The 19812-nt window shown below is 45.1% G+C and overlaps 2 protein-coding genes across 2 annotated transcripts; both read left to right on the top strand.

Moving 5' to 3' along the window:
* Positions 1-1015: 1015 nt before the first annotated feature.
* On the top strand, positions 1016-5153 carry LOC135644510 (pentatricopeptide repeat-containing protein At4g18520, chloroplastic-like). Its single transcript, XM_065162149.1, has 3 exons — positions 1016-4486; positions 4594-4662; positions 4825-5153. Exon 1 carries the CDS (start codon positions 1204-1206, stop codon positions 3874-3876), a length of 2673 nt encoding a protein of 890 aa, XP_065018221.1. The 5' UTR covers positions 1016-1203; the 3' UTR covers positions 3877-4486; positions 4594-4662; positions 4825-5153.
* Positions 5154-8438: 3285 nt separating this feature from the next.
* Positions 8439-12211, top strand: LOC135644505 (brassinosteroid LRR receptor kinase BRI1-like). Its single transcript, XM_065162139.1, has one exon. The coding sequence runs from the start codon at positions 8565-8567 to the stop codon at positions 12015-12017; it is 3453 nt and encodes a 1150-aa protein (XP_065018211.1). The 5' UTR covers positions 8439-8564; the 3' UTR covers positions 12018-12211.
* Positions 12212-19812: the final 7601 nt, after the last annotated feature.

The raw sequence follows: 19812 nt of genomic DNA, 5'->3' as shown, positions 1-19812 counted from the left end.
CATGCGGGGTCAGACGAGGAGGTCGTCTGGGTACGGTGAGCGAGGGTGCACATTACGTTGGTGTTAATGCTCGCCCCCTGGGGCAGTGCGCCGTCCAGGGGTGACTGACGTCGGGGTGTATTACGTCAAATCGGGTGTGTTACGTCCAATTTGTTTTTACCCCTATCACCACTCATGTCTCTAATCTTGATCACTCTCATCCAATACTAAAGATACACTAATCACATTGTATGCTAATTTAAATTTATTTTTTAAAATATATAAAATAAATCAAAATTATATGTCACATAAAAAATAATGTAAAAAAAAGAGAGAGATCAAAATAAATAAAATTTAACGTAAATGAGAATAAATTTCAATCGTAAATAATAAGATAAAAAAGAATAAATCAATTCAAGATAAATTACTCAATACCAACTTTTGAGATTCAAAATCACATCCGATATATTTTAGCTTGATGCTTTAAAATATAGTTAAATTAATTTAGTTCATATCGACTAGCTACATAGGTTGATTAGAATCTTCACTATCGATAGTAAAATTTTTGGATTAAATCTCGTTTTCATCATTTTGACAAAAAGAAAGTTAAATATCATATAATAAATAGTTCATCCAACAGTAACACAACGAGAAAAAAGGACAGCATTGTTAGAGGAATAAAATTGGTTAGCAATATAAGGTCAGAAAAGACTTGAGTAGAGAGAGAGAGAGAGAGAGAGAGAGAGAGAGATAAAAAGGCAGATAGAAGGAAAAAAATACTGAAAAGATAAGCAATTGGACGAGAAATAATAATTCATTCCGGTTTATATTTAGGGGTTTAATATCGTTACAGTAAATGGATTGGAACGGGCAACGATATAGTTCTGTTACATCATTGGCTCCTCGGGCATGCAGAGTCGTACAAGATTGATCTGGGCCGTCCAATTTGGGCCGTGCCCGATTGATCTGGCTGTGGTGTCGTGTTGGATCGCGTCCGAGTGCCACGTTCCGCCAACGACACAATGGCTCGGTCGGGACGAGTGACTCCCTCCCAAGAGACGGACCCAAAACAAACGAAACCATTCCACAGCCGCACGAATCTCAAACATGCTTCCCTCTTCCATCGGACGAAACATGGTGTCGATGGCGGCCCAGTTTGATTGAACCCTCGCTCGCGCCGCCACCCTCCGCACCTGCAGCGGCGGCGGCGGCCCCCACCCCACCATGCCCATCTCCGCCCCCAACACCACTCCACGCCCAACTTCGACCTCCTCCATTGTTTTCATTGTTATGTTCAGGAGATCCTCTTCCATCCTCCTCCTCGTCAACCCCGCCCATCACCTCCGATCTGCCACTCCAACCTCTTCCCTCTATCCCACCCACTCCTCTAAGCCCATTTGCAGCAGCGCTGGTCGCATAGCCGACTTGTTAGAGATACTGGCTCCTCTCGATCACGTCTTCCGCGGCGACTTCCATGTCAAAGGCTACGTCAATTCGCTCAGGAAATGCCTGCGATCCGGGGATCATCGCATGGTGAGCTCGCTTCATGCTCGTTTGATTACACGCGGATTCGACTCGGATCTTCTCTTGTGCAATGTCTTGATGGATATGTACGCAAAAGTTGGGCTGATGGGCTGTTCCGCCAAACTGTTTGATGGAATGACCGAAAGAGATTTGATCTCTTGGTGCACCCTCATCTCTGGCTTCGTGCGTTGTGGCTGCATTTTAGAGGCCTACGGTGCGTTCCGGCTGATGCAGAGGGCCGGTTGGTGTCCCAACCATTTCGTGATATCTTCGGTTCTGAATGCATGCTCGGCATCTGGAATTCTCGAAATGGGCGTCCTCGTCCATGGAGTGGTCATCAAGAGGGGATTAGGGCTTGATAGGTTTGTGGAGGTCGGGCTTGTTGGTGTGTATGCTAAATGTGGGGATTTGGATGATGCATTGAAGGTGTTCTATGAAATTCCGGTGAAGACCCCAGTTGCTTGGAATGCTATGATTTCGGGCTATTTTTTGAATGGATTCCTTATTCATGCACTGGAGCTCTGCAGGGACATGTGTCGTGTTGGGTTTGTTATGGACTTAGTGACCTTGAGAGTTGTGACAGCTGCCGCATCAGCTCTGCAAATTTTGGAGCTTTGCCGGAACCTTCATGTTTACTCCATAAAAGTTGGTAAGGATGCTGACAGCTTTGTGGTAGCTGAGCTTGTCAAGTTGCTCACGGTGCTCGGGGAAGTGGATTACATTCACAAGCTTCGTAGAAAGATTAGAAAGCCAGATGCAACTTTGTATTCCTTACTAATTTCGGGATACCATTTACATGGTTACAGAGAAGAGGCCGTGAAGCTAGCAGAGGAACTTCTTAACTTGAACTTGAGTCTTAATGAAGGAGCCTTGGTTGCTATTCTTAACCTGTGCTCTTGCAAGGAGGATGGCACCCAGATCCATGCAAATTTCTTGAAATCCGGACACCTGTCTTGTCTTCCAGTGGGCAATTCTTTAATTTCAATGTACGTCAAGTTTGGCGACATGGTGAATGCGCATATAACGTTCAATAGCATGCGAATACATGATGTTGTCTCATGGACTGCAATTATCGCAGGCCTCATTCAGAACTTGCAGTTTGCAGAAGCTATTGAGGTTTTCTGTGCTTTTAGGACAAGCGGAATTCTTTTGGACCAGCATTCTGTGGTAACAGTTGTTAATGCCTGCACTGGCCTTCGAGATGTAGACAAGGGCAAGCAGATTCATTGTCTGGCTCTAAAGCTTGGATTTGAACTTTCCGTTTTTACAAGTGCATCTATGATCAACATGTATGCTAAATGTGGCAACATCAACAGTGCTGTTAGGCTTTTCTCCTGCATATCCTTGCCACAAAGTCTAATTCTGATAAATGTCATGCTTGCTGGGTACTGCTGGAACTTTCAACCAGAAAAAGCTATTGACCTTTTTGTAAGGGAGCATCGCTTGGGGTTTGTTCCTGATCAGTTCAGCTATTCTACTATTCTTAGTGCTTGTGCAGATATGCAGTTGAGGAGGGTGGGTGAGCAAATTCATTGTTGTATAGCCAAGAGCGGATTTTTCTCAGATGTTGTCACTGGAAATGCTCTTATAAACCTTTATGTCAAATGTGGGTGCATGGCCAGTGCTTGCAAATTCTTTTACAATATGAAAAGTTGGAATGCTTATTCATATGCGATTTTAGTGCTTGGTTATGTAGAAAATAGAGGAAGCACTGCAGCACACCAAGTGTTATTTCAGATGCAGCAAAGTGGTTTGCATGTGAAGCCAGTGTCCTTTGGCAAAATTCTAAGGAGCTGTACTGATTCTGCAGCAATTGATCTTGGAAGACAAATACATGCCTCCATAGTGAAGATGGGTCTGGATTCAGATGTTGACATGGGAAATGCATTAGTTGGAGCGTATGCAGAATCTGAAAAGACCCATAATTTCAGGGAGGTTACTGATGGTATGTCAGTAAGAGAAGAGGGGATGCCAGATTATGTGTTCACTGGGTGTCTGGAGGATGCCATTGTTAGAGGAAAGAATCTTAAAGCTTTTGGACTGTATAAACTGGAAAAGGTAAAGAAAGGTACCTATTCTTACGAATGTTTGGTAAATCCCTACCTGAGTGCATTTGCTACATGTGAAATGTATCAAAATTCTGCCCTTCCACATTTGGACAATGAACATACAAAGTACAGGATACACGATAATTCTTCAGATATGATTGAAGATATCTTAGAAAGCAGAGTGTTACTACCAAACTCCACTGATAATGCATATGCCAAAAAAGTACATCGACCAAGCGAGCTGGATGAAAGAATGGATTATTTCAAGCCAGTCAACCGATCATCGGATGGTGCAAGTGGAAATATACTATGCATTCCAGTTTGAATAAGAGAGCCATATTAGGCAGATGCAACAGGATAATTCAGTGATCGCATATGTACCAGAGTCACTGATTCTGCTTGGGTTCAGAATTATTTTGGCTTTATGCTACAGCGATGGGAATATGGAGCTGTAACAAGAAGCATGGCAAGGTAACTATATGCGATGGAAACTGAGTCATCCAGTCTTAGTCCCTAATATTCCAACTTTGTGAAGTAGATGATTCAAACTGGAGGTGAAGGGTCAGCAGTGCAAGGATACAGAGGATCTCATTTATAATTGTGTATGGAGAAAATGAGATGACGATTTTGTTGCACAGAAAGAGGAAAGTGTAGAAGCTATCTATCTTTTCAGAAAGGCAGAAAATAAGTTTCTGCTTGCATTTATTGTTCATCCAAGTGAATTTGGAAGAAATTGGTTGTTTTCCCAAGTTCAGCTGGTGCCAGTCACTCCGTTGCTTTAACCTTTTTTGTGATGCAGCATGTGGGCTAATTCACTGCTTCATGAAGGAGATACATTTGATAAACTATACAAACTCTCAGCTTCTATTGATTAAACTATACATTTGTGCCCAAAGAAGTCTCCGTAGAGAGACCCAAAAGTAATCATGAAAAAGGTCAGTAATGTTCTTAAGAAATGAGAGTATAGATTTTTTTTTTTAATACTTTTGGGCATGATATTTTTAATCAAATGGAGTATGTTATAAGTTGTAGTTCACTGCAGCACAGGTGCAGCATATGTGGATTTTAACAATCAGCCATTGCATGCCTAATCATGTGAAAATCTCTGAAGGTACAGTTAAAAAATTCTGATGGTAGAAGCTCTTCCTTTCTTTTTTTGTCTGTTGGAGGTCATTATGAACTTTAAACTCTCATTGGATAAGAAATATTTGGATAAGACACATTTGGTCTTGTACAATTGTTGTCAACATAAAGATATATATCTGGATGATAGGGACTGAAGAGGCAGATCAGTTCAAGATTCTCCAGTATTTGTCCTTATAAAATCACAAAAAAATAGAAAGATTGGGTCTCAGAAAAACAACAACAACTATGGATCAAAAGCAGCTCAATTGGAGGTATGCCCTGTAATTCTCAGTTACTTCTTGTGATCTGCAGTGTGTTCTGTAATATTAGTTAGATGCCCAATATCTTACTGCATTCCCTGTTATTATGACTGATGGTTGTGCTAGCTTTTTCCAAGTTAGACCATGCATATACCTGTAGCATGTACAAAAAAGTTAAAACTTGCATAGTTTTATTCCATGGTTTTATATTTGTGCTCTGCTCTTGTTATTTCTGGTACTTCATGGTTACCTAGTAAAGTTAAAACTTGCATAGTTTTCTTTCCTTGAGTGAGGATTCTGATGGTGGTTCAATTATATATGATCTATTGTAAACTTGGTTAGAAAGTAACATAGATCTTCTACTTGGTGATATGAATAGGCTTTTCAGGTTGAAGAGTCATGTTGCGGTGATGAAAAAGTGAGGTGCAAGTTGTTAATCCAGGCATATAAGCTATCTTGTAATTGTTAAGGACGACAAATTTAGTAGTTCATAGGCTGCATGCAAATCGTTTTTGAGTGTCTAATTCCATTTTGTGCCAACTATTCTCTATCATTTCTTTCATTTATTTATCATATTCTTTTCTAATTCATATAGAAACCTGTCTTGGTTAGGTTGTTGCTACTCACTACCATATAGACCAAGGGCTAGAAAAAAATGCATGTGATTTCCTACTCTCTTGGAAATCATGATGAACATATTGTGCTTGACAGAGCCAAGTCTCTCTACTTAAACTCATCTTGGTTGGATTCAATTTATTTTTCTTTATGGTCAAAATCACAAACAACTGAAGAAATGGAAAATAGAGCTGCATCAGTTAAAATCTATATCTATACATTTTTATTTTTTTACGGATTAGGTGACCTAAACAGAAATTTAAATTGATGTGGTGGTGTTAGGGTTTCTGCAACTTTTCTATAGGTCGAGAAAGGTGCTCAGAGAGTTTGTGTCCAGGAGTTCATGTGAACACGGAAATATCCAACCTTATTTACTTTATTTCCCTTACTCTGTTAGGAACAGCCTTAGTGCCTAAATAGTTCATCTATCACTGGCATTAGACGTATTGCTGGTTCTCCCAAGTGCCTGAAAATTCTCCCTCCCTCTCCAATGTCCTTCACACTCCTTTGGTTTTACGGTAGAGAGTCTATTTGTTTGACAAATTCTCAGGAATTCAGTCGATGCAACTGAAAGCATCAAGTCTACCGCTATCCAATCGACCATTATAGTTAGATGTGGCATATATTTTACAAATTAATTTCGCTGTTTGCATTAAAAATCAGCCTGAGTTTACGTTATACTGTGTTAGTTATTGGTACTGTTTTAAGTTGGAGGAGACGAGAGTGGAGGCCACGCAACGAAAGAAGTGCTACCGAATGGATTGGATTTGATCCGACATTCCTTTAGATAAAACTGGAGTGGATTAAGTGTAAGATGATGTAAAGAACCTAAATCGAAATCTGACTGGATGATAAAAATTATCATAATCAACCTTTTTTTTTTCATAACATAAATGAATATCAATACAAACCCGTGTATTCTGGATGATAAAATTACGTGAACGAACAAAATAGACATGGTGGAAACCAGCCCTGTCAGTATTAGAATCGGATATGAATTCAGTCGATGATTGATTCAATTGCAATCTATTTAGTCATAATCTAAAGTAGTGCCCTAGACTTGGCTAGCTAATGTTATCTCCTGCTTTAATCTTCTTGTTGATTTGCGCATGACACGGCCGAAAAGGCGGAGGAGCCCCCACGTTCTCCCGCATCAACCAATCCCTAATCTCCTGCCTTTCGTTCCTAAATAATGTCATACGTGATGGGAGAGGCAGCCAGCCGTGGGGACCCCCCGTGTGACGTCGGCCATCATTACAATGTAAGCGTGGGGGAGGGAGCGCCCACACGGGACTCTCCCCTCTCCTCCCCTTTTGTCTGCGTCTGCTTCCACCCACCACCCCCACCAATAATTGCGTCCTATCCACAACCCTCGCGTCCGCACGTGTGCCAGTCTCCGCCCCCGAGAGGAGGCAACGGCGGGACGATGATGATGATGATGATGGTGGTGGTGGTGGTGGAATCAGGTCGCCCCTCCTTGTCTTTAGTCACGCCCGACCTCTTCCCTGACTGCATCCCACGGCTGTGGACATCCGATCCGTTCCGGTTGAGAGGAAAAACGAGAACGCAGGTCCTCCCCATGTCGCGGTACGGTCACGCTACGCGGACATCCGCACGTACCACCCACATGTTGGACCACCCACGCCCGTCCTTGTTTTCGACCCGACCCAACTCAACTCAACTCAACCCAACCCAGGCGAGAATAAAAATAAGAGAAATGAAGATAAATAGTAGTAAATATTTAACGCATTGTTCCTCTCCCGTTTGACCGCGCCCTCCACCCTTTCTTTTCATTCTTATATTTTTGTTCGTTATTATTGGTGGGTGACCCGTCCAGATTTATTAGGGCTGCGAGTTGGTTTCCTTCTTTCTTAGTCGCTGCCGCCCACGACGTTCCTTTCCACATGTGCGTGTCCGTCGTCACGTAGCCTTTCCCACTCCGATATTGCCTTTCACATCGGTAATCATGTAATTGTTATCCCACCCCCAGATGTTGCCTTTCTCAAAATTACCAATCTGCCCCCCCCCCCACCACTTCACCCGGGCCCCTGGGGTAGTATCGTCCGACGGAACAGGAAACACATGACCCCTCCTTCCCTCTCTCCTGCGCCTGGTCTCAAGACCAGGGGTGATTCGGTAATTGCACTGCACAACCCACTCGTCATCAAACATTTAAACATGTGTTCGTGATAAGCAGATGCAATCACTTACTTCTACGATACATTTAGAAACACTTGTATGATTTAAAGTTAATCATCCTAATCGAAATATTCCATTCGAAATTTACCACATCCTGATAGATTAAGTAATGTCGCGTTAATTAAATTCAGTTTGAGCTATTTTAAAGAAGAAAAAAAATTGAGTGGGTATTTTTTTGGCCTGCCACAGTAGAAGTCAACTGGGGGATCACCGTGGCCCCCATAGCCAGCATCCCTTTGCATCGACCCTTGGTGAGTGTTTTGCCAATCAGGCTTCGATAATTAGATAAGTCGTACATCATATTTTTTGGAGGAAGTACACCCATGACGTACGTGAACGTGGAATCAATACGTAGAAATAAGAAGAGAATAAAAGGAAAAAAAAATACAACAAACCTAAAACGGCAGAAGAACAGAAGACTTGTTTCTTCTTCATACTACATGGAGCTTTTTAGCGTAAGCCATTCCTGGAGGGCTGACCTTCCCCACGTACATGGCGGGGATTCATTGCAACGCTTACAAGACGCAAGCGATTAATTAAGGAGATGATGAGACGATAAATTAATAGGAAACTAGCTGTAGGTAAAGATGGGGAGGGGCACACGCCATGTGACCCCCAGCTGTTGGGCTGAACCCTCTACCCTCTCCTCCCTCCCTCCCTCTCCGCAGTCTCTCCCCACCCCACCCTTCTCCCTAATTGTGTCATTGTTAAATGAGTCGCTCTCTTCCTCACTCCCATCCTTTTCCACTCGCCTCCCTTTGCTTCCTTTCTCTCTCTGCGGTTCCCTAACCCTCTCCTCCGCTCGCTTCATCCCATGAAGAAGAAGAAGAAGCAGCAGCAGCAAGTCCTAGCAACCGCCATGACAACAAAGCTCCCCCGATGCGTCTTCGCCTCCTCCTCCACCCTCCTCCTGTTCCTCCTCTCGTTCTTGTCCGCCTCCGGATCCAGCGAAGCTGGCGACTTGGACCTCCTGATCGCCTTCAAGGCCTCCATCTCCAACCCCCAGATCCTCCCCAGCTGGAGCCGCGGCGACCTATCCCCATGCTCGTTCGCCGGCGTCAGCTGCGACGCCGGCGGTCACGTCGTCGCCGTCGCGCTCCGGGGAATACCCCTCAACACCGACTTCCACTCCGTCTCTTCTTCGCTTCTGGCCTTAGGGAGCCTGCAGAGCCTCACCCTCCACGCCGTTAACCTCACGGGAACCCTCGCCGCTGCCGGCGAAGCTCGCTGCGGGGGACTGCTCTCCGAGCTCGACCTTTCCGGAAACATGCTCCTTGGTTCCCTTGCCGACGTCCACGCCCTTGCCGAGGTTTGCTCAGGGTTGAAGTCGCTCAATCTCTCCGGCAACTCCGTCGGGAATCATCCTGCCGGTGGAGCTGCCGCTGTGGGGTTCAAGCTTGAAACCCTTGACCTCTCCTTCAACAAGATCTCCCGGCAGGACGAACTTCGGTGGCTGTTCTCTAGCCTCGGCGGTCTCCGCCATATCGACTTGATCGGCAACCGAATCAACGGCGGGAGGTTCCCGGAGATCACCAACTGCTCTGCTCTTCAACATCTGGACCTCTCGGCTACCGGCCTCTCCGGCGAGCTCGGCGTCGGGGCCCTTGGCCGCTGCCCGAGCTTGCTCTACCTAAACCTCTCCTCCAACCACCTCGCCGGTAGCCTCCCCTCCGACCTCTCTTCTTGCACTTCGCTGACCTCCATTAGCCTCTCCAATAACAACTTCTCCGGCGACCTCCCGACGGGCGCCCTCGCCTCCATGCCTAACCTTAGGTTCCTTGAGCTCGCCTTCAACAACTTCAGCGGGAGCCTCGGGGACTCCATCTCCAAGTTGCCGCTCCTCGAGGTGCTGGACCTCAGCTCGAACCACCTGACCGGGCCCATTCCATCGGGGCTTTGCCCGAGCCCTGACTTCGGCTTGAAGGAGCTCTACTTGCAGAACAATCAACTCACCGGCGTCATTCCGGAATCGCTGAGCAATTGCACCGAGCTGGTCTCCCTCGATCTCAGCCTCAATTACATCGGCGGAATCATTCCTCCCAGTCTGGGCTCGCTTTCCTCCCTTCGCGATCTAATCATGTGGCAGAATTCGCTGGAGGGCGAGATCCCCGCCGAGCTATCCAACATCAGGACCCTGGAGAACCTCATTCTGGACAACAATGGCCTCACCGGAGCGATCCCTCCCGAGCTCGTCAACTGCACCAATCTGAACTGGATCTCCTTGTCGAGCAACCAGCTGAGCGGCCCCCTCCCCTCTTGGATCGGCCAGCTCCGCAACCTGGCCATTCTTAAGCTCGGCAACAACTCTTTCTCTGGCCCCATCCCGCCGGAGCTCGGTGACTGCAAGAGCTTGATCTGGCTCGACCTTAACAGCAATCAGCTCAACGGGTCCATCCCGCCGACCCTGGCCAAGCAGTCCGGAAACATTGCAGTCGGCCTGGTCACCGGCAAGCGGTATGTGTACCTGCGGAACGACGGGATCAGCAGCCACTGCCGTGGCACGGGTAACCTCCTGGAGTTTGCTGGGATTCGGCCGGAGGACCTCAACCGATTGCCCAGCCACCGAATCTGCAACTTCACCAGGGTTTACATGGGGAGCACCCAATACACTTTCAACAACAATGGCTCCATGATCTTCCTCGACCTCTCCTACAACCAGTTGAGCGGCCAGATCGCAAAGGAGATTGGGAACATGTACTACCTCATGATCCTCAATCTTGGCCACAATTTGTTATCCGGTCTGATCCCCACGGAGCTAGGGAGCCTGCGGTTTGTGGCGGTGCTGGATCTTTCTCATAATGCTCTGGAGGGTCCAATCCCTTCCTCCTTCTCTGGCCTCGCCATGCTGTCGGAGATCGACCTCTCCAATAACAAGCTGAACGGGTCGATACCGGAATTGGGTCAGCTGGCGACTTTCCCACGTTACCGGTACGAGAACAATTCAGGCCTCTGTGGCTTCCCTCTCCCCTCCTGCGAAGGCAACACCGGTGCTGACTCCGGCAACCAACATCAGAAAACCCATCGTCGACAAGCCTATCTTACCGGAAGCATCGCGATGGGAGTTTTCGTCTTCGTGTTTTGCATTTTTGGCCTGGTCATAGTTGCAGTGGAGAAGAGAAAGAAGCAGAGGAACGGCAAAGGTAACAGCAACAACTCCAGGGATTTCTACATCGACAGCCGTTCTTACTCCGGTGCCGGCATCTCTAATTGGAAGCTGACCGTCACCAAGGAGACCTTAGTAATCAATCTCGCCACATTCGAGAAGCCGCTCATGAAGCTTACTTTAGCAGACCTCATCGAAGCCACAAACGGGTTCCACGATGACAGCAAGATCGGTTCGGGTGGATTCGGTGATGTCTACAAAGCGCAGCTGAGGGACGGAAGCGTCGTCGCCATAAAGAAATTGATTCATGTCAGCGGACAGGGTGATCGTGAGTTCACCGCCGAGATGGAAACCATAGGAAAGGTCAAGCACCGCAACCTGGTTCCTCTGTTGGGCTACTGCAAGGTTGGGGAGGAACGGCTTTTGGTATACGAGTACATGAAGTACGGCAGTCTGGAAGACGTGTTGCACGAGAGGAGGAAGGCGGGACTAAGATTGAATTGGGCAGCGCGGAGGAAGATTGCGGTGGGAGCAGCCAGGGGTTTGGCGTTCCTGCATCACAACTGCATCCCGCACATCATCCACAGGGATATGAAGTCCAGCAATGTGCTTCTGGACGAGGACTTGGAGGCAAGGGTCTCGGATTTCGGGATGGCCCGGCTCATGAGTACGGTGGACACACATTTGAGCGTGTCGACACTGGCGGGCACGCCGGGCTACGTGCCGCCGGAGTACTACCAGAGCTTCAGGTGCACCACCAAAGGCGACGTGTACAGCTACGGTGTGGTCTTGCTGGAGCTTCTCACCGGGAGGTCGCCGACGGATTCGTCGGACTTTGGGGACAATAACCTGGTGGGGTGGGTGAAGCAGCACTCCAAGGTGAGGATAAGCGACGTCTTCGACCCGGAGCTATTGAAGGAGGGTGCGGCCGTCGAGCTGGAGCTGTTGGAGCACCTCAAGATTGCATGTGCCTGCCTCGACGAGAGGCCTTTGCGGCGACCGACGATGCTGAAGGTGATGGCCATGTTCAAGGAGATACAAGCGGGGTCGATGGTGGACTCGAACGCCTCCGCCGCCGCCGCCGCCGCCGCCGCTTCCGTGGATGACGCCTTCGCCGAGGTGGACATGAGCTTGAAGGAGGAAAGCAAAGAAGAAAAATGTTAAGAGCATTTCAGTTCTGGCCTTCGCACCACTGCGGTGCGGTGCAGTGCAGTGCAGTGCAGTGATGGTTGGACACAAATTTTCCGTGTGGTTTCGTCATGGAATGTACCATATAAGTTTGTTATGCTTCTTTTCGGTCTCATACGCATTAGGCCAATGTTCTTTGTACATACAAAGTGAAATTTTCTTCTCTACTACACTCAGCAATGGTGGTGGAACCACTGCTCTCTGCATTCCCTTTCTCGCATCGACCTGCTTCCAACCCCCATTAACCTTCCCGTTCGTTGCATCTCTTGGTTCACGTACGTTTTTGCCTAAAAGGCGATGGCCACAATCACCTGTATGCTGATGTAGCATCCATCGCCAAGGAGTCGTCCAATTTTTCTTCCTCGAATGGGCGATGCTGACCATCCACCCTCGTGGTGTTGCGTGCTTTCGAGTCAGTGCTGCTTCCCCTCTCCCATGTGGCCCTTCCATTAGAAAACAAGCATGCCAGCTTTTGCTCCCGAGTCCTAAATTGAGCCCTGGTCTGCTGTAGGGCGACCAACAGCAAAACCAAGTTTGGCCAACCGGAGCCCAGCACAGATTCTCATGCTAGCGGGGGTCCCGCAGAGATCGGGGGTACGTGTGGGGTTGCATCAACGACTCGTGATGCCCGGGTTTCAGATCATCGACCCTTTCTCCTGCCTTAATCTGGTCAAAGGTTCTTCAAGCTTTTGTCATCTTTTATGTATCTCCAACGTGATTCGGATGCTCGTGCGTTAGTATCGATGCCAGTACAAGCCGTGCTCACTTGTATTAAAAATAGCTGTGGTGCCAGACTGCCCATTCATCATGTTTTTGCACGCATCTCAGGAGAGACGCTTTATGGATGAAGACAAGCAAAAGCACAGCCCCTCCCCCTCTTCTTGTGTCATCCCGTCTCCTCTCTCACGTGCCTCTACCACGTGATACGACCTACTAAACTGTTGATGCAGTCGCCTGCTTGCTTGCTTGCTTGCTTGCGTTCCGGAACGTACAGATCACGGAGGAAGAAGAGGGGTGCGTGTGAGAGAGAGAGAGAGAGAGAGAGAGGAACAGAACGCATCTCTCCAGGCGCTTTGGGTACCAAATTGAATCCCCATCTGCACATCCAATATTTTTTGTTTTCGCTCTTTTACCCGTTCGTCGAGATTCGGATTCGACAAACTCAGTGCACTGCGTGCTGCATTTTTCTTGTGTCCACTGAATCTGTGCCTTCGCATCGAATCGGTCACTAAATTCCTGCATTAATTAGAAAGGATAAACTTATTTATCTGTTCTAAAGGATAAACTAATAATTTTAATTTGATTTATTTTTTTTCCTCTTTGATAATATTTAAGATTGATACGCTTCTATCCTTGTAAGAATCTATTTTCACATTATCTTCCATCCAAACCACCTCAAGATCATATTTGATTCCTTCCATTTTTACTTGAGTAGACGTTATAACTTATTACATATGCCTTCATATATATATATATATATATATATATATATATATATATATATCCGGCTGGTGGGACATTTAGATCGGATGAATGGACAGGACAGCTAAGTTTAGCCAGCTATCATCAAGTTGGGCATTCCATCTGATGCATGTCATGCCATTTTATTGGGCCATCATGGCTTGTGATGCCGGTTAATTGCAGTGGTGGAATCGGATAGGAGGTTGTGAAAGAGGTAGCGCTTCTCGAGGGAAGAAGGATGTGGCCTCGATTAAAAGGGGAAGGGGGTATATGAATGCCCAGAGCAGGACGGTACCTGACGCAGGTTACCGACACCTTGGCGTCGTTGTCAAAGTCGTGAATTGAGTCGGCACACGAAGCGTCCCTTCGACAACCCATCCGCTGCCCCCCCTGCCTTCACGTATCGTACGCACGTGTGATGCTTGCATCTCTGTTTGTGCGTATCTCACGTACAACCCAACCCACGTGTGGACGTGTGCGGAGCGGACACGGCTCCCATCAAATCCATGCATCAAGTGGTGCCCCCACGTGCACGCGTGGGTAGCACGCCGGACATCCTTGTACAGCGACAGGGGACCGAACCACAAGCCACCCCGCCCCGCACGAGGATAGCGCTCGGAATCGAGGAAAAAGAAGCGTACCAGCTTTGGGGTGTGGGAGACTTTTCAGAGATGACCAGCTCTCTGCTCCCATTAAACTCCAGATGCGATGGTAATCGTGACATGTGTCGTTAGCTTATGCTTCTTCCCAGCCAGCCTTTGTTTTATTTCTGTGCGCCTCGTCGACTGATTTGTGTGGGTTTTTACGGAGGTTGGCACCAATTCATCGAGTGTTACCATTACATGCAATAATGCCACCACCACCACCACCTTATTTTGAACACAGTGATTCCGCCCTCTCTTTGACACGAGCCCTCCTCCGTCCTCGCAAACCTATTAATTGCGACGGGTCACGTTATGTCATATGCGCTCAATTAATTAGGTGTCGAATCCAATTCCGCAACGTCATTTAAAACAACTCCTATTTAGTATTCGATCGAACGCATTTTGATCCCCAGCTAACGTAATAGAAAAAGCAGATACAAATGCTGTTCGCGTTGACCAAATAACCCTAGAAATTAATGTGGTCTTTCACGAACCATAGCCCACGTATCGACGTGAAGGACTCGTCGTGCATTCGGTCGGATCCCACGCCTCGGGTTTCGAGAGGAGATAGGACACCACCACATGTCCGATGGAATTGCCAACTGGATTCGACTCTTGATGAGCAGCTCAGTATCTCGCGATCACAGACATGGAGCACGGTGACTTCAGCTGGAGACCATGGAACAGCGACGGCATACCATGCAACTCAACCGGGGAACGGTGACGAGATATCATCCCCGTGAACGAGCCTGCAGAATGACGATGATACGAGTGCATCGCTAAATTCAACAGTCAGCATGCGTTTAGAGTGTTCCGCGAGAAAAAGTTGCGGCGTGCACTCCACGTATGGATAAACGCGATCCATCCATGTGAGTTCATGAATGTATCTATGACTGAGATTATTATAATACGAGCGAGACAAGGAAACATGGTGGAGACATGGCGGGGTTTGATTATTCAGCAAGAGCAGCGGAGGACAAGGAGGCCAATACATGTTTGTGCAAATGTCTTGTAATATGAGTGCGTCGATCCGCTCCTTAAGGAAGGGCGCCTTTCGCCTTCCTCCGTGTGCATAAAGGCTTGTCACGTTGAGAGGGAGGAGAGGGCGGGAGGGAGGGAACGTCCGGTAAGGCACCTCACCACTCTTTCTCTTTTCTTGATACCAAGAGACAAGCAGCCACATAAGTCAAGACCTCGACGTAAGGAGCCATTATTGTTTGAGGGCGACCCCAATGTGTTAATCTTCTATTTCTCGGCGCTGTTGCGTGTCGTTTCAGATGGGTAATGTCCAGTTGGGCATCCAACCCTCCCTCCCTTGGTATCTAAACCATGTATTGCTTTCTCCTACACCATCGCTACTGGTGATGACAGTGTCCGGGAACCAATGGGCGACGAGCCTTGTGGGTTTGGTAGTATGGTTGGTTGAGACGCAAGAACATCACATTTGTGATTTGATATCCCTTTTCGACGCAGAGTAATAGAGTATGAATAGATAACAGTTGGCAGAGATGCCTTTCCTCGAGTTTATTTAATTGCATGCCCCACGTTACTTATTACTGATGACAACAGTATGTAAATAGTACTACTCTATTGCATGCACTATTATAATTTGGAACAGTAATCTTCAAAGAAGCTAACTGCACCAAGTACTGCCTGGACATGCGTTGGAACTCTGCACACTCTTGTCTCTTTCTCTTGCCCTTCCCCCCCTCCTTTTTCTTTCTCCTCAACTTGTGAAGATTCTTAAAAGAGTAACCACAAAGAGCTAATTTTTGTTATCACAATTGTCACATCACGATGTAAACATAAATGTTTCCAAGATTCAATAATTTTCTTACCAGTATGAGGAGCATCTCTCACTCTTATAGATAAAGAGTGTGTGTAACGAATAGAAGGGAAACAATGGATGCATAATAATACGACTATGGACTAGTGGAAGAAGCAAGTCATGTGTGGTGCCAACCGAGAAGCAAGTTCATAGCATCTTCCTCAAGTGTGTTTACATATATCATGTTGTCCACACAAACAATATGTAGTCAATGGCATCAACCACCGAGGAAGAGGACAAGCCATTAATTACTTGAGGATATGGCCATGTACCAACTTGATCAATAAAAGCAGGATATTTTGGAATGGTACATACAGTTGAAATCCTCCTGTCTCCCCCTAACTATTCGAAGCAGCCTCCTTCCTTCCTTCCAACCATCGTTACAGCCATGCATGACTCTGACAGGCCATCTGATGATAATTAAACGTCCTCCAGTTTTTCTTTTCCTCTCGAAACAGCTCAGCTCGACATTTTCGCGAGGTCGAATTCATCTGCGTCTTCTGACAATGGATGCGAGTCAGAGCAAGCAAATGTGTTTTTTAGTGTAACTCACAGCATAGATCACCGACAGCTTCATCCATGTACCTAATGCAAATTCGTCCATTAAAATGCTCATCCGTAGACGTAGGTAGATGTCGAACCTCATAATTGTACTTGCGACTAGATCAATTATCGATCGATTTATTAATTAGTCCTGCGTGGATTTGAATTCTGCTACTATGTTCACATTTTCTGGGATCAAGCACCGTAAGATATAGATGCTTGCATGCGACACCATACTGTCTTTGGCATCATGCAAGGACTGTGTCACTGGACAGTATCTACTGACCCCTTGATTAGATGCGAGTGGATTATTGATGTGGAACGGCAAATATATATGTATATATATACCTGTATTGGACTTCCTTCTCTTCGTCTTCTTCTTTCATTCTAATTATTATATTTTATTTTATTTCGAAGAGAGAGAGAGAGAGAGAGAGACTTTTTAATTGATCCGTGAAAAAGAAGCAAAAAGGCTGCGATAGCTGCACCGTAGACATTAGAACATCTAGCGTGGACTCATGGTTTGATATGTTCATGTTAATTAGACTTCAAGAAAAAAGATATGCATAATCTCAGCCTGTGTTTGTGCTTGGGTCCATCTATGTTAATTTTTGTATCATTTCATTGTCTGCTTTTAGCCCTGTATGCTTTCCTAGACTTCCATTCCCCATTTCATGCGAGAGAGAGAGAGAGAGAGAGAGAGAGAGAGAGAGAGATAAATTCTGGATGCTTTTCCAGAGGAGGAGTTTATCATGTTTTGCAGAACTCGTATAGAACTAAGCTAAAATGGTTAAGCTGAAATATAGCAGTCATCAAATGTCAAAGGGGTTCACGTTGAAGTAACCCATTTCCTGCCGGCCAAATGATGACTCAAAGTGTGAGGTGTAGAAAGATACAGAAGGCTCGATATAACCTGACGACGACTCGTAAAAGCTGCAGGCGGAGTTGCACAAAGATGCTGTGGTCGGTGGCGTAGTTGCTGCATGTTCGCATCTAATAGAGTACGAGATCCAAGAACAAGTTGGGTTGTTCACCGGCCCACCGGGCTCAAAACCCCACAGATGGGTTAGGCCTGTGGACATCTGCCGCCCAAACCTTGATCTACGATTGAGAGAGAAAAGTCCCCATTTTATATACACAATGTAAATGACAACAGGTTCGATTCACAACTTAGCATGACAGCCAAGTGGATGTGGTTTTCCTTTTACTCCAACTAATTCCACCACAACTCGGAGTCCATTTGAGTTTATCAAAAGTCTAGTGATGGATAAGTAGAGGATTTAATAGATGATCTTGAAAGAATTATGTGAAAAGCATACCCAACAAAGGTCCATTTAATACTCAGGTCGGAAGAGATTCAAGGAATTTGAGGTTAGGAAAGAGTAGGGTTATGATTATAGCATGTTGACTTATGCTGATACTTGGTAGACAATATAATCATATTATTTATTATGAATTTACTTTGGGGTTGTGTTGTTGAATTTGACTATGTTATTGTTGGGGATGCATTGGATTTGATCTTGTTATTGTCGAATGAATGATGATTTATAATCAAATTCCATCATATTATTATCCATGGATGTTTTATAGCTAAACTCGATTATAGCTGACTGAACTTAGCAGCATCAATGCTTGAGATACTTAATGGTTAGATTGGATCGCATCATGATACTTTATGGTTGGATTCAACTATATCATTGGGGTTGTGTTATGGCCAGATTTGATCGTGTTATTGTTAGATGATGCTACACGATCCAATTTGATCATATCATTATTGGAGAATGCTTCATAGCTGGATTTGGTCATGTTATCATCAGATGGTTGAATTATGCTAAATGATACTTTCAGGTCAAATTCGACTATATTATTATTGGATGATGTTCCATGACTAGATTTGATCCACCATTGTCGAAAGAACATTTCTTGTGCATTTCTTGTTATTATATGAGTTATATGTTGAACTCGTCTCATCAAGTATTAACTTATGGATATGGTTCAAGTTTGATAATGTATTCTACCATTTATATTTTAGTTCATAACAAGCACAACCATTAATGGTTCGCTTGGTTATTACACTTGATCCACTTCAATGGATGATTCATAATCTCTCTAATGATTGATCTTTCCTATGACTAGTTGGAATGCTCTAAATCAATATTTAATCAAACTATCGAGGAACTGAGAAGATCATGATCCAAGTGTTTAATGGCCAATCTATAGCCACTATCCTAATTGTATACAAAGTAACCAATGATAAAACTTAAGGTCGCTCGACTCTTATAAAAGGAGGACGTACAATCTTTTTTCTTCATGTTTACTATGTAATTGACACTCAAGACTTTCAAGTTTTAGAACTTTTGAACCCTGTCATAGAATACTTTCGTCATGCTTGCTACGCAATTGACTCTTGATATATGATGAAATTTCTATTTGACTATCAACCATGACAAGGACGATTCAACCATCCAAAAAAAGGGAGCCTTTGAGGCTAGTTCGATTGTATTATCATTGAAAAGAGTGCTTTGAACCAATCCATTTGTCCTATCGTCAAAAGGAACGTTTTGGATCATTTTGACTGTTATCATGAAAGGAGCATCTTGGGTCATTGCAACCCTGCTATTATAAAAAAGAGTACCTTAGATCGATTCAATCATGTTGACGTCGAAAAGAATACTTTAGGCCGATTCAACCATGTTGATATTAAAAAGTGTACTTTGGGCCATTTCAGTCATGCTATCGTTAAGAGTACTTTAGGTCATTTCAATTGTGTAATTGTCCAAACAAGCATTTTTAGTTAATTAAATTGCTTTGTATTAAAAGGAATGCTTTAGCCTATTTTAACTACGTTTATCAGTACAAGTGTTTTTGGGTCGGTTATGTCATACTATATTCGAAAAGAACTCTTTCGATTATGTTATCATTAAAAATAGTACTTTCAATCAATTTGATTATACTATTATTAAAAGAAGTGCTTTGGTCATTTTAACCATTCTATCATCTAAAGGGATGTTTTGGATCATTTTGTCATCAAAAATAGTTTTGGTCATTTAATTGAGTTGTGATGGAAAGGAGCATTTAGAGTCATTTTGATTGAGTTATTGTTAAAATGAGCACTTTGGGCTGTTTTAATCTTATTATCATCTAAAGGAGTACTTTTGATCATTTCATCCATATCGTCATCAAATGGAGTGCTTTGGATAGTTTCGACTATGTTAATATCAAAAGAGATGTTTTGGGCTATTTTAACAATAAAGTCGTGGAAGTATCTTGGATGGTTCTGACTGCACTATCATTA

The sequence above is a fragment of the Musa acuminata genome, chromosome BXJ1-4 (assembly GCF_036884655.1).
Source record: "Musa acuminata AAA Group cultivar baxijiao chromosome BXJ1-4, Cavendish_Baxijiao_AAA, whole genome shotgun sequence".
Taxonomy (NCBI): Eukaryota; Viridiplantae; Streptophyta; class Magnoliopsida; order Zingiberales; family Musaceae; genus Musa; species Musa acuminata.
Note: the sequence above shows the minus strand (reverse complement) of the source record. Positions and strands in the feature narration are given on the sequence as shown.